Source organism: Papilio xuthus, unplaced genomic scaffold (genome assembly GCF_000836235.2).
Source record: "Papilio xuthus unplaced genomic scaffold, Pxut_1.1 DF826159.1, whole genome shotgun sequence".
NCBI classification, from domain to species: domain Eukaryota; kingdom Metazoa; phylum Arthropoda; class Insecta; order Lepidoptera; family Papilionidae; genus Papilio; species Papilio xuthus.
Genome location: NW_013532490.1, coordinates 1,738,954 through 1,752,800, shown reverse-complemented (window position 1 = coordinate 1,752,800; position 13,847 = coordinate 1,738,954). Strand labels below are relative to the sequence as shown.

The 13,847-nt window shown below is 31.5% G+C and overlaps 1 protein-coding gene across 1 annotated transcript in view; it reads right to left on the bottom strand.

Annotated features, from left to right (window-relative positions):
- The window catches only part of LOC106123073 (uncharacterized), a 71,479-nt gene extending 60,350 nt beyond the window's left edge, over positions 1-11,129 (bottom strand). Inside the window, exon 1 of the mRNA XM_013319208.1 lies at positions 10,842-11,129. Within this exon, the coding sequence (XP_013174662.1) occupies positions 10,842-10,977 (136 nt within the window). The 5' untranslated portion in view covers positions 10,978-11,129. The remainder of the gene's footprint in view (positions 1-10,841) is intronic.
- Positions 11,130-13,847: the final 2,718 nt, after the last annotated feature.

Below are 13,847 nucleotides of genomic sequence, written 5' to 3'. Positions count from 1 at the left end.
ATAAAGGTCGATTTCGCACGGATGCCCTGAGAATCTATAAATGTCGTCAATAAATTGTAAATCTAGATATTACCAATTTATAAATGCTGGTGAGAGAGTATAAAAACTAACCTTAAAAAATTTCGAGTACAAAATGAAACCGCGCCAATATTACAATAAGTTGCAAGAATTTAAACATTAAAATATCTTTTTAATTTTTGCCGATTCAATGATCCTAGACTACGAGAACGTTAATGTCACGGGTTCAAGGTCCATTGCGCTGTCAACAAACAAGTTTGATATCAACATTCATGTTATACACGCAATGTAGGAGACGTAATGCCAATGTGTCCGTGTTTGATTTTAAATACCTTATTTGAAATGTCAACCGCCTTGTGCTGGTGAAGGGACTTACCTGAAAGGTAAACGAAACGGATTATTGTAGGTTTATTTTGTAATATGAAATATTGTTACAAAAACCATTTAAAAAAAAGTTTTATTATAACATACAAGTGGTTCTTAAATATAATAAAATTGGAGTGTCTGTATATAACACCGAGGAAAAAAAATCATTTGCGTTACAGATAAAGAAAAAAATAATTTGTCTATTCGCAAGCCGTTCCGTATAATCTCTAAAACGGCTGAACAGATTTTGACAGGACTTAGGTAACTGACACATACAGAAATATTATAGTCTAGGCGAACTTGACCACTAGTTCTATATTTAAAGTAGCCCGCGATTCCGTCTGCGCGATATTAAAAAAAACTTAATAAGTAGCGTATGTGTTCTTCCAGACTATGTTCTTCAAAGACAAATTCCTTTAAGACCCTAAGATACCTTCAAACAATACAATTTATTGGTAATGTTTGAATAACAGATCATAAGGGTGATTTATAAAAACAAATCCAACTAAACATTCGCATTTGTGATATTAATAAGATATGTTTCAATATGTTCTAGATGTTTCCGAATCATTGAACTTTAGTTAACTTCCTGCAAGCGACGGTTTGCGCAAATGTCTCAATGTTTCGCTGTGATATAATATTCGACGCGACTTCACAAAAAAACTACCAAGTAATGTTTCAATTGAAAATTACACAACTTTCACAACACAACACCTGATTTTGTAACCTACATACATACTCCGCGCCCCGGGGAGGACGCGGTAGTTTTGTGGGATTCTCCTCCATAGCGGAGGCATACCCACTAAACCCCTCTGTTCCTCCAACGCATCGGGACGGGGCCACATGCACGCATTCGCTCTCGGCCGCGACCACATTATCCTAAGCCTAACTTGGTGACCCTACACAGCATTCTACAAGTATGACATTTGATCCGACTTACCATAGGTTTCTGAGACCAAAATATGTCATGTCTATTTTATCAAAGATAATGACAGAATGACGATATGTATTATACAGAGAGTTTAGTCTCAGAAACGCACGGTTAATAATTAAAAATCAGTTTTATAAAACATGTAAATTTTAAGTTAACACGAAAAAAAATGTCATTTTAAAATTTTCATGTTTTGTCATATTCCAATGAATTTCAAAATTAGCTTATAAAAATTCTATCCGCGATCCTCCTCGATTCGAAAGCAAGTCCATACAGCCAGATTTGTCGACAAACGAGCAATCTGTTAGGAGTGCCGGTGAAAGTGAATTCCACTTGACTACGACTGTCGGTAAGTAGGCCCTGGCGAATTCAACTCACTGATACGCTTATAATAAAACTTACGTTACATACATGTTATCGTATTATCGACTTACAACTTATTTTGTTTTTGGACGCATCTCTTACGGCAATTAAAAAAAAAGAAACATTGAACTTCTTTTCTTTTGTAAAAGACGAGCATTAATCTTAGGTAATGAAACACGACACGACGACTACGCTAACAGTGGTAGACGCCAGCAACAACAATATCAATGGCACGAATTAGTCGGCGCGACCGGAATACTACGACCACGTAGGTTAAACGTAGGTTACCACTGCTTCTAAATAAGACGAAATGCGTTTTTGTAATCCGTCAAAAACGCATTCCGTCCTTAACTGTAAGTTTGACCAGTGAAAACCACTTTTAAAACTCATGGTAAAAGAGACATTTAAATCAAATTAACTTGACAATCTAATAATAAATTATAGATAAGTTAACAAGGATATCTGAACTGTGAGGGAGACACCGCTGTTGTAGTTGATTGTAACAAAAAATAATCTTTGGTTTCCGAGACCGAAATCCCTGCATAAAATCGTCATCCTTCTCATTATTTCTAACAGACAGAGAATAACAGATATAATATGTTTTAGACGTGGGCTTTGGTCTCAAAAACCAATCATAAACCAAAGAAGAAAGACTAAGGTATTTAATGTCATTTCTTAAGCATTAAAGAATAAAGAATGGATGAAATGCGACTAGTAAGTAATATTTTTTTATGGATTAAAACAAGTTGCAATACGATTGCTCGTTTCCCACGCACTAATACAACACGCACGGCTGCGCTCACCTCGAGCTGGTGGTATTCTGTTCCGCAACATTTTAATTACAACTTACACTTTACAATCTCTTAAATAACTATTACAGATTAGCGCAATTATTGTACACAACAATTACACATATCTGTCATAACGTACTATATGCTTCTCTTTGTTTACAACATTTTTTTTGAATGATGATATTTTATTCAGTTTAGTAAGATTCAATTGACCTTATTAGGGTTCATCCATCCCGACGTGTGTTATAAAATCTTGCAAATTAATCAACTTCTAAATGGTAACTTGGAAGAAATGTTTAAGTATGTTATCAGTAGATGGAGCTGAAATGCAATACATACATGTGTAAATCAAAACATAAGCTTGCTGTCCGCGACTCCATCCAGCGATTCTCAGACTTACTGAATATACATATAAAATTTCATGAAAATCGGTCAAGCCGTTTCGGAGGAGTATAGTAACTAACATTGTGACATGAGTATTTTACATTTAAATATATTATATTTCATTGTATATTTTAATATCCAATCAGATTTAATAAGAAAAAGTTTTGGCGTACGATAATGCGAATCCTTCTACGATTACCGCAGATCAAGAAAATGGAAAGTTAATTATTCATCTCTTTACTTATCGCTACATCCTAAAATTATATTTGCAAAATTTACTGAAACATTCCAAACCATAAAGATTGTATGTCACTTTTTTTATATTACAAGGTGGCAAACGAGCGAGCGGCCACTGGAAATCGCTGAAATAGCAAAGTGATCGTTGCCCACACACAAGCAATTGCAAATGCGTTGCCTACCTTTAACCGACGGAGAAGAGGATGCACAGAAAGAAAATATTTATCCTTTCCATGCATCCTCTCATCCGGAAAGTCCACTTCCACTTCTCATCCTTTCCTTATAAGAAAAAGAACGGTAAAGGTAAGAGGACTAAATTAGGCCGAATTATACTTACAGAAATGTTTAAGTAATAATAGTAATTATGTTAATCTGTTTACTCTTACGCATACTAGACCAAGGTCATTAACCGTAACTACGAATTAAACACTACTGTATTATGCAAGTCACTGTTCTTGTCGAAACGTTGCAGCTAATTGTTTTTGACTCATTAATTTCATTTGCATTTCCACATACAGTCGCAACATGTTTAGAAATGAAGCATCCGTGTTGCAAATCTATCACGCTGTTAGCTTACTGTGTAAATGTTAACTGAACAAGTTATTTGACCCGGTAGGCATAACGTAAATTATGATAACTAAACCACCCTGTGAATATAAAAAATGTGTCACAAGATTGCTGTACTGTAGTTGTCTTGTCATTGTTTCCTTTGACATTTTCTATGTCTTGTTGTGGGTTACTAAGACCAAAAACATCGTCATCAAAACTCATGTTAAGTAGGTTTTACATATTTTCAGACAGAACACATCTCAGTGGCAGCTTTTCTATCCCCGGGGCATCCTAGTTTGACTAGAAGTATACATCGCTCAATTTTGAAAAAGCACGCTTTAAGTACCATAGTATCTCATACAAGTTTGTACGTACACACATTCTTACCATGGTTTTCTACTATCCAAACATCCTGTAAACATATTACTGTCGCATTTCTCGTAAAGGGAGTGACAGGGAAGACGATATAATTCTGTAAGTGTGTACCATTTTGTACGTTATATTTTCGTTTAATTTGAAATATAATACTGATTTGTTAACTGTTCAATGAAGTTAGTTAAGATTGCTTACTGATGCATAAACCTCACTAAATAACTTAAAATAATTAACCTAGTCCTATATTGAAATATTAAATTACTCGTATTATTAATTTTCTTACAATTTCATATAGTAGGACAGGAAACCGGTTTGAATACGTAAATGACCTTTGAATGACCTTGATCGGTTATTCGGTTAACAACGCGGTTAAATTGCCTCCGATCATGCATTTCCTGATTGCCTTAATTATAGTTTGACATTGCCTATATCAAATTATCACACGGCATTCTAGAAAAATATATCAAGGAGATATCTCTCTGTCCGTATTTATAATAGTTTTTTTTTATATATATTTGGATTATCAATTAATTATAAGGTTTTGTTGAAACAGTCATGCAATATTTAAATTCTAAATAATTTAAAATTAAATGTCGTTCTGGAAGAAAATTTCATACTAACTGTCGTCTGCAACAACGTCGTCACGGAATTAAAAGAAAACTTAATTAGTAGCCTATATATTCCAGGCTATGTTCTACATCTATGCCAAATTAAATCGAGATATATGCAGCCGTTCTTGACATACGTTCTAACAAACTTCCATCTAAACATTCGCATTGATAATATTAGTAAGATGAAACGATTTTTACTAACCTTTTTTTTAGGACAAAAACCTCTTTGGTTCTTTTAATATGACAACTACACATAGACCCTGCATTATATAAAAATACTATCCAAGAATATATAATAATAAACGATCTTCAATCGAAAAACACATTTGTTACGTATAACAATTTTTAGTACACATTCACACAAACAAAAGGAACAAATTAAGTATGTCGAATTATAGTTATAACCTTTACAAAGTGATATAACTTGTGAAAGAGACGCATGTTACCTCACAATGACACTTCCGACACGTTACGTGCTCGTGACGTGACGTGACCATTTACAGCCAACAATTGTCATTTGACCAAATTATGATGGCTTGCTTGACATGGATTCTTTTCAATGAATTCTTCAAACTACATTCCTTTTGATAATAGTAAGTTTTGATTTCATAACTTCACTCAGTTATCAAATTGTAGTTGAAGTCAGTAATTTGTTAACTTAAATCTAATTAATTAAGTAATTATTATTTGTCACTGAAAAAGGACCTAAAGGACCTAAGCACGAAGTGTGTCATCTTAATTTAAGTATGGAGTATTAATAGTGCATATATTACATTATTTAATAGTAATAATCTTACTAATATTAAAAATGCGAAAGTATAGATGTATGTATAGATGGGTGTTTATTAGAAGTTATCCCCAGAACGGCTTAATGAAACTATAAAATATAACACGGATGTAGAATATAGTCAGAAACAACACATAGCATACTAACTTTTTTTTAATTCTACTAACTAAAATAATATTTCTATGCTAATAATTAAATTGCAAGCAAACTTAATATTACACCGATTTATTAAACTTTATCCACTTAGTGATTAATTTTAGTTAGTATAAGATAAATGTTGCTTAACAATTTACTAAGTGAGGTCAACATCACTTGTTCATCGTTTATCCTTACGACATTCAAGTTATGTCAAATTGCAATATCGAAATGTTAAAGATGACTACATATCAAGTTGTAATATAAAAATACTCGTATTATCTTTGGTAACCAAACAAAAAACAACGAATAGTCGAGACGAAGCAAATCGAAAAATTAGAAAGTCTATAAGTTTGGATCAGCGTCCATCTCACACGTACAATCGGGCTATCTGGCGATGTTCAATCTAAAATGCTACAGTCGTTAGAATGTTTGTATACATTGAGTTGACGACGCGGAACTATTTGTTATAACGAAGCTTTTAAATGTTGAATGAAAAATTGTATTATAGTTATTTTTCTTTTTGTCGTTTTTTGTCATGTTCTAAGGAGCAAAGAAACTTATATAAAAGTGGAACACTGCGGATTTCCATGACTGTACTTCACTCTCACATACACAGGCTTGACCTTTCGTCGATTGTGAAAGTTAAAACTACTATCAAAGTTGTGATAGCGGTAATTATCTAAGATCTTTTATATTGCATGAAAATATAATAATAATATTCAATTTTATTAAAAAAAAACATTTTCCTGTATTACTACTATTGATTTAATTTTTAATATTCGTTTAGTATTATAATTATGATATGTATGGGTCTTTAGTAACTTGTATTTATGTGTAATTAATGCGTTATTCTTTAGACTTATATGGCAATAACTACTTCATACTAATATTGTAAATGCGAATGTTTAGATGGATGGATTTTGTTAGAAATAATATATATAATAAATCTCACGGCGGTCTGGAAGAACACATAGGCTATTATGTATTTTTTTATTCCACGAGGACGGAGTCGCGGGCAACTGCTAGTGTATTAATATTTTCCATTGTCAAAATTAATATATTAATTTCAAAGGATTTTTTTTAATTTGATGGAACATTATAACGTAAGTAAATACGTCATCACTGAAAATATTTGTAATGATACTAAATTTCGTAATTGTAAAATACTGAGCCGTGACCAACAGGCAAGAGGTGAATGAACCAGCTTCTCAAATGACCCGTCTGTTTGATAGCAATGTACAATATATTGCCAGAGTTACTTTGACTATATTCAATTTTATCTTGCTTACATGATATAATGAATAATACATAAGTTTAAGATGTATTGTAATATAAATATATTTTTGTTAATTTAAGTAAAAGTGAACGATTTAAATAATACTCGTATTTTTATTATTTCATTGTAATCTTTAGAGGATCAAATGTGGCATAATTGATAAGAATGTAAAGATTTTTGTACAGTTCGAGTCCAAAAAAATAAGACCTCTTTTTGACTGTTGCTTCAAAAAAAAAACATCTTACGATCACAACTAGTTATAACTGGTTAGAAATATTTTCATAATAAACTTCTTATTTTTACCATTTTCTCTGATGAATTAAAATTACATCAAGAATGCTTTTTTAGTATCAAAGGACTTTAAAAAAATTACCGCAGTTTTTATAAACAGATTCAATATGTTTTTATACAAGTATTACGACAGTGTAAACTGTTGTATGTATATTCAAAGACAACCTGTATCGACATCCGTATATCGGCCCGCCCGCTCGTCTGACCCACTAAGCGCAGGTTTTTGTGTCGCGAGAAATGGTGCGGTCCGATTTGCAGCGACGATAAATTCTCTTTTTTTACTATACGTTAGTCGTTTAAAATTAGTCCGATGCGACAATATTAATGCAGACCGTATATACTAGCTGTAACCCGTGACTTCATCCTTGCATAATTAAAAATAAGCTCAATAAGAAGTCTAGATATTTTTCCAGATAATATTCTACATCCGTGACAAATCTCATCAAGACTTGTTGAGCCATTCCGGAGAAAACACACATCCATCCATCTTAACTTTCCCATTTATATTAGTAAGAAGAGAGACAGATTAATATTATAGTTTTAGAGTAGACGTAAAACAATTATGAAATTTTTGATTACACACGTACTCTACATTGTAAGAGAAATGGAGGAAGACTAAAATTTGTCATCCAGCATACCCACTCATGAGAAGACTCAAGACCTTAAAATAATTATTGCTTTTCTTCTACGCTAACATGGAGTCTACCACTGTTAATATGCAACAAGTTAACTTGTATAACAAATTGTTTAAAAATAAAAAATTATAATCATCTAACAGTCGGACCGCACCCTTACCGATGTATTATAGAATCTAAGTCAACGTGCTTACAACTTACAAAGTGTGCGCAGAGATAACTTGAATCTTTATTACTTAGCAAAATTGTACAAGTCAATTAACGGTTTTATCGTGAAAAGTCATGGGAAAATATTTGTTATATTTTTAAGAGTAACTTTATTAAATGGAACATATTAAGAAAGCAAAATTCGAATAAAAAAAACAATATTTTAGTTAATACAATGATGCAATCATTCAATTAATTAAACAAATTAAAATCATCTTATAAATCTTTATCTCATGTTACGTTGACTTTAAACTTGTATCACGACAATTATCCCTTTCTTTCATTTTGAAAAAATAAAGATAGCATGATGTACTACAACTTACAACTATAATGTACAAATGTCTATATAAATCTTACTAATATTATAAATGCGAAAGTTTGGATAGATAAGGTATATCCAGAACAGCTGCATGGATATCGCTGAAATCTGGCATAGATGTAGAACATAGTCTAGAAGAACAGATAGGCTTATTAAGTTTATTTTTAATTCCAAATAGATGTAGACTCTGGCGACATCTAGTATCACAATGTCAGAATGTTGAATGCTCAGCTCGTTTTGTAGGCTAATGACATTCCTAACATTAGTTGCAAGATACGAATTAAATAATAGGTCTACTTTTATGAATAATATAGTACAGAGTTACCTTGATTGCAATATAATTAATTCTAAAATGTTATGCATTACAATTGTTGTAACGTAACTTATGTTGAGTACTATCCGTCGCCCGCAACTCCGTCTGGGCGTAATTAAAAATAACTTAATAAGTAGAGTACATATTATCCAAGGCTATGCTCATCTATGTCAAATTTCAGTCACATCTATGCAGCCGTTTGAGAGATGAAATCTTAAAACTCCATATGTAATAACTTTTATACAGAAAAGTAAAATAACAAAGAAGATTGTGACATTTTTCAAAGTATCTTGTATAAAAATGTCCAATGGATTATTACAAGATAATGATATAATTATATTTATCTAGTAGCTTTATTCTTAGTATACAAAAGCGAGTGGATTCAACCGCAAATGACATTTGCCATGTTGACCGCTCACCGCTTGCACAAGCGCTTACGATATAGGGGTCAAACGAAGCCGCTTATATACATAAATACCTAAGTAATTTAATGATCAACACATATGGTCAGGGCCTAGTTGCCTTATGTATATCGCTTTTAAAATGTCACTGCATTGTGATTTGACATTTATATCATAATAGCTGTCACCAGGTACTCCGTCGTCTCGGAATTAAAAAAAACTTAAGTAGCCTTAAGTGTTCTTCCAGACTATGTTCTACATCTATGCCAAATTTCATCAAGATCCGTTGAGCCGTTCCGGAGATATCTTCAGATATCCATCCAACTAAATATTCACATTTGTAATATTAGTAAGATGCTTTAAAAATGCCACTTTGGAACTAAACATTTTTATGATATTTTCACTAAATTCAATATACCTATTCTATTTGATAAAACAACATTGTTTTCGTATTTTGTATTTGACTTTAATTAATTCGTACAACTCGTTTTAAGGAAAATACTGCGTATTTTGTCCAGAGGTCAAATATTTGTTTTTCTATTTGTATATTGAAAAACATTGATAACGTGTATCACAATGTATTAATAATATTAATTGTTTTATCGTATATTAATTTAAAAAAATAAATATAAAACACCTCTACGAAAAAATATTGTCGTCCCTCTCACTCTAACTCGATATGTCATTTTAAAAAGTAAATATGAAACACTTCTATTAAATTTCTTGTTGTCTCTCTCACTCGTATTGAAAAAACTGACACAACTTCCTTTTACTATTTACTATATTACTAATATTGTAAATGCGAAAGTTTAGAAGCATGTTGCTATAAGATATATCTAGAACAGCTAAACGAATCTTATTGAAATTTGGCACAGATGTAGAACATATTCTGGAAGAACAGATAGGCTACTTACTAATCTTTTTTTTAATTCCGCGCGGACGAAGCGGGCGACATCTTGTTCTTTTATAAAGGTGCTAGATATTGAAGTGGGTAGATTAGTATGAAATTTCATCATTACGGAGCTCTAAAAAGCAATGCAATTTGACACAAATTTTCCTTTCATTTTCAGCAACACTCATAATTCCGCAAAGTATCTCCTTGACATTATTAAGTATTCTTAAAACTCATATGACTCTATAGCATATTAAGCCTGCTACACACCTCCAGTTTTGTTCATCAGTCGTATTGTTCACTTAAACTTTTGTAGGTCAAATTGAAACTGTGAGATAAACATATTTTTTCCTGCATACGTTTTAGCTGTAAAGTAAAAACTGTTCAGTATAAACTGAAAGTGTGTAATAGGCTTTAACACGTTCGAGTTTCATCACATAAGATGCAGAGCGATGAAGAAATATTTGCAAAAGTTTCATTTTGATTTTATCGTAAAAATGTTACATTTTCCTTTCATACATCCGTAATTTTTACAGGCAATTTTTGTTTTTTGCAAATTATACAATCCAATTAATTTGTAAATAACTGATTTTCTTATAATTGTAATACACAAAGAAAGATCTAGAATAAAATTTACAAATGTTTAAAACCAGTAAAGCAATCGAGTTACGCGTTGATGTCTTTTATAACGATAAATAAAAAAGCTTTTAAGCTTTACTTATAAGGGCAAAAGACGGCGTCCATTTGCAAGAAATATAAAAAAATCAAGTACTAATTTTTTTTTTACACTATCAGCATAGTAATTCATCAAATAAACGACACGTTAATAGTATTTCAATTTAAAACTTGAAAAAATTTGTTTGAATATTTACGAACAATAATTTGCTTAAAGTAATCTTTCAATGACTCAATAAGACCTTTTCAATTTTGTGATCGTAACTTAACAAAGCGACTTACCTTGACATGTCACTAGAGTGGTGCTTAGAAAGATCGCGCATAAAATTGTCCAAAAGCTCGTCTTCACCATAAAAAAGTTCTTGACTTCCATTTTGTCACTAACACTTCCAGGAAATATTAATCTAGGCTGCAGCATAATAAGACACTTTCATAATCGTGTTCAGATAAAAAAAAAGTTTTTTTTTTATTTAATTCACAACACTGGCACTTGTGAGGTTTTTTTATCGCAGCATATCGTTGTGAAGGTTCCTTTACGTGTGGTAGTGAAAGTCGTTCGGAGGTTCGCGCGGCTGACGGTCGACTGAGACCCGACGACCACCTCTATCTCTCACCTCCTCGATGTCAGGGGTACAAAACATTTTTTTCACGCACAATTTAATTAATTTGGTCGGAACACACTATTTGCAATTAAAAGCGACCTATAAACATTTTTTGTGATGAGATATTATAAAAAAAACACATTTTTTTGTCTAACAAAAGTGATTAATATGAAATAGTTACTAATAAGTTTGTTACATAACTATATTAATATAATATTTATTTCTATGATGATATATGTGAAGCAAATAAATTATATATTTCTAATTGTATTATCAATAGTGCTCCCCTGTGTTGTGACAAGACTTAAGTTCGCATCAAAGTAGTAACAATGAGCCAACAGTTTATAACTCCAGTCTCGACTTTCAAACTCGATCGTACACAGAGGGAGCTTTGCGTGCCGCGTCAGTTGCCTTGTAGACTTTTATACAAATGTAAAATGCCACTTGACTTCATCATTACCCATATTATATTCATATTTAAAATAAAAAATGTAGTAACTGTAATTGGGTACAACATAAATATAGTTAAGTAGATATTTCTAGTAGTAAAAGGTAAGGAAGATAATCTCCGCAAATTACTAAACGTTTGGTTCTGAGACCAAATTATCTTTTTAAAACATATAGTAATCCCTAACAAATCAGAGATAATATGTTTTATACAGTAATTTTAGTCTCAGAAACCCACGGTAATATTTGTAATCGGTGCCTTGGACTCACGCTTATCCTGGTTCGACTGTATAAGTAATTTCTTAACACTCAGAGCATATTCAAATATGATCCAAACCAGAGGCTCTGAGCAAACCCGAGGTAGGTGACTAGGCCATATTCAACCACACTAGCTCATTGCGGGTTGACTTCACACATATTTGTATTTCTTCGCAGATATGTGTAGTTTGCTACGATGTTTACACGTCTTTAGTTAGTAATAAAGTAGGGGAATCTTCCAAGACCGTTGTTTAAAAGGTCGAAAGTCATTGGATGTTAAAGACGAGTTATATACAGCGTAGTCATTAATACAGCGCCGGTTCTCCTTGAATATTAATTAATTTTCGTCATAAGTAAAAAGTAACTTAGTGGTAAGTCCGCAAATCAATAATTTACCGAATCTACAGGTGAAACACAAGGACCTGACTGAAAAAAGATCCACCAAATATTTGCGACACGTTCATTGACAAAATATGTCAGTATAAAATTTGTTAGTAAACTTCATCTCCGGTAGGGGCGCTGCACAAATTTTATACATTTTTTTAGATTACGTTACGAGAACGTTATCACCAATATCTTGCTAGGCCCACAGATGTGAGTTTTATCTATTCGATTCGTATTAACGACTAACATAAGACATCACTATTATGACTAGCTTTCCTTAATTTTAGTTAAAATAATAAAATTATTAAAAGCTACCGAAATAGTAAAAATAAAATAAAAAATTTAATTAATTTTAACATTAGGTTAATAATTATTTTTGTATAAGTATTCTTAAACGGAGGTAATAAATGTTAATAATAGGACAAGTAATCTTTTATATGTAGCTAACATTTTATTAATTGCTGTTTAATATAATTAATAATAGAAAAGAGGATATAGGATGTATTTAGTATAATTTTCACATCTAATTAACACAAACCTTGCTTTATATTATGCCTTTTTATTATAAATATATGAATATTACAATATTAAACTTACTTAAATTTATTTATAAGGCAATTATTAAAATTATGTATTAATAAAAAAAATTGTCAATCAATTGCTGTGAATTTAGGTTTAGTTTTTAGGTTTATCCCTAGTATTTATTGTATGCTTGATAAACGTAAAACAAAAAAATAAAATACTATTTGATTTTTCTAAATCTAGATTTTTCTTTCATCAACTCTTGGCCAATGCGCGTTAACCTTAATGTTCCAAAACTCTTAACGTAGTGTTGATCTGAGACCTCTATTATTGATAAGTAAAACACAAGCAAATAATTTATTGATGTTTTTATACTCCGCTAGATGGCAGAATACAACTAGTTTGGTTAACATAGCGACATCTATAACACGTCTTTGAAAATAGAAACTAGATGGCGCTAGTTGTAACAAAAGCATTGACTTATTTATTTAATACAGAAAAAGCAATCGTTTTCACCAAGATTATCGAGTTCCAAAGAAAATGATAGTAGTAAATGACAGTAAATTTGCGGTAATAAAAAAAGTATAATAATCGTTCTTGATCTAAAATTATGTTCTTTTATTTGGATTTCGTATATTACATCGTCTTATTTAAATAGTGCTTAATGTCTAAATTACGAGTTACTATTTAGCAAATAATGTTCCCCACTTCTTCCAATTTCATCAGATTAGAACTATATGTAGTTATTGCGAGCTTGTAATACCTATCTTTGTAGGTAGATAACATATATAAAAATAAGCTTCTTAGCATCCTAATTCAAAGTTCAATTAAAATTACTTTTCATAACATAACCTATTATAACATGAGGTGTCAAGCAACCTGATTATAACAAATCGCTGACAAACAGTGTTAGGTTACAGAACAACGTCGATAGTATCGTTTTTCAACGTACAGTTTGTTGCTAAGACAAATATACCTATTGTAAGAACTTTGATACAAAATGAGATTGCAATTATGTTTTTTTTCGTAATATCTTTTCCACAGATTAAGTATTTCATGTAATAAGCAATTAATT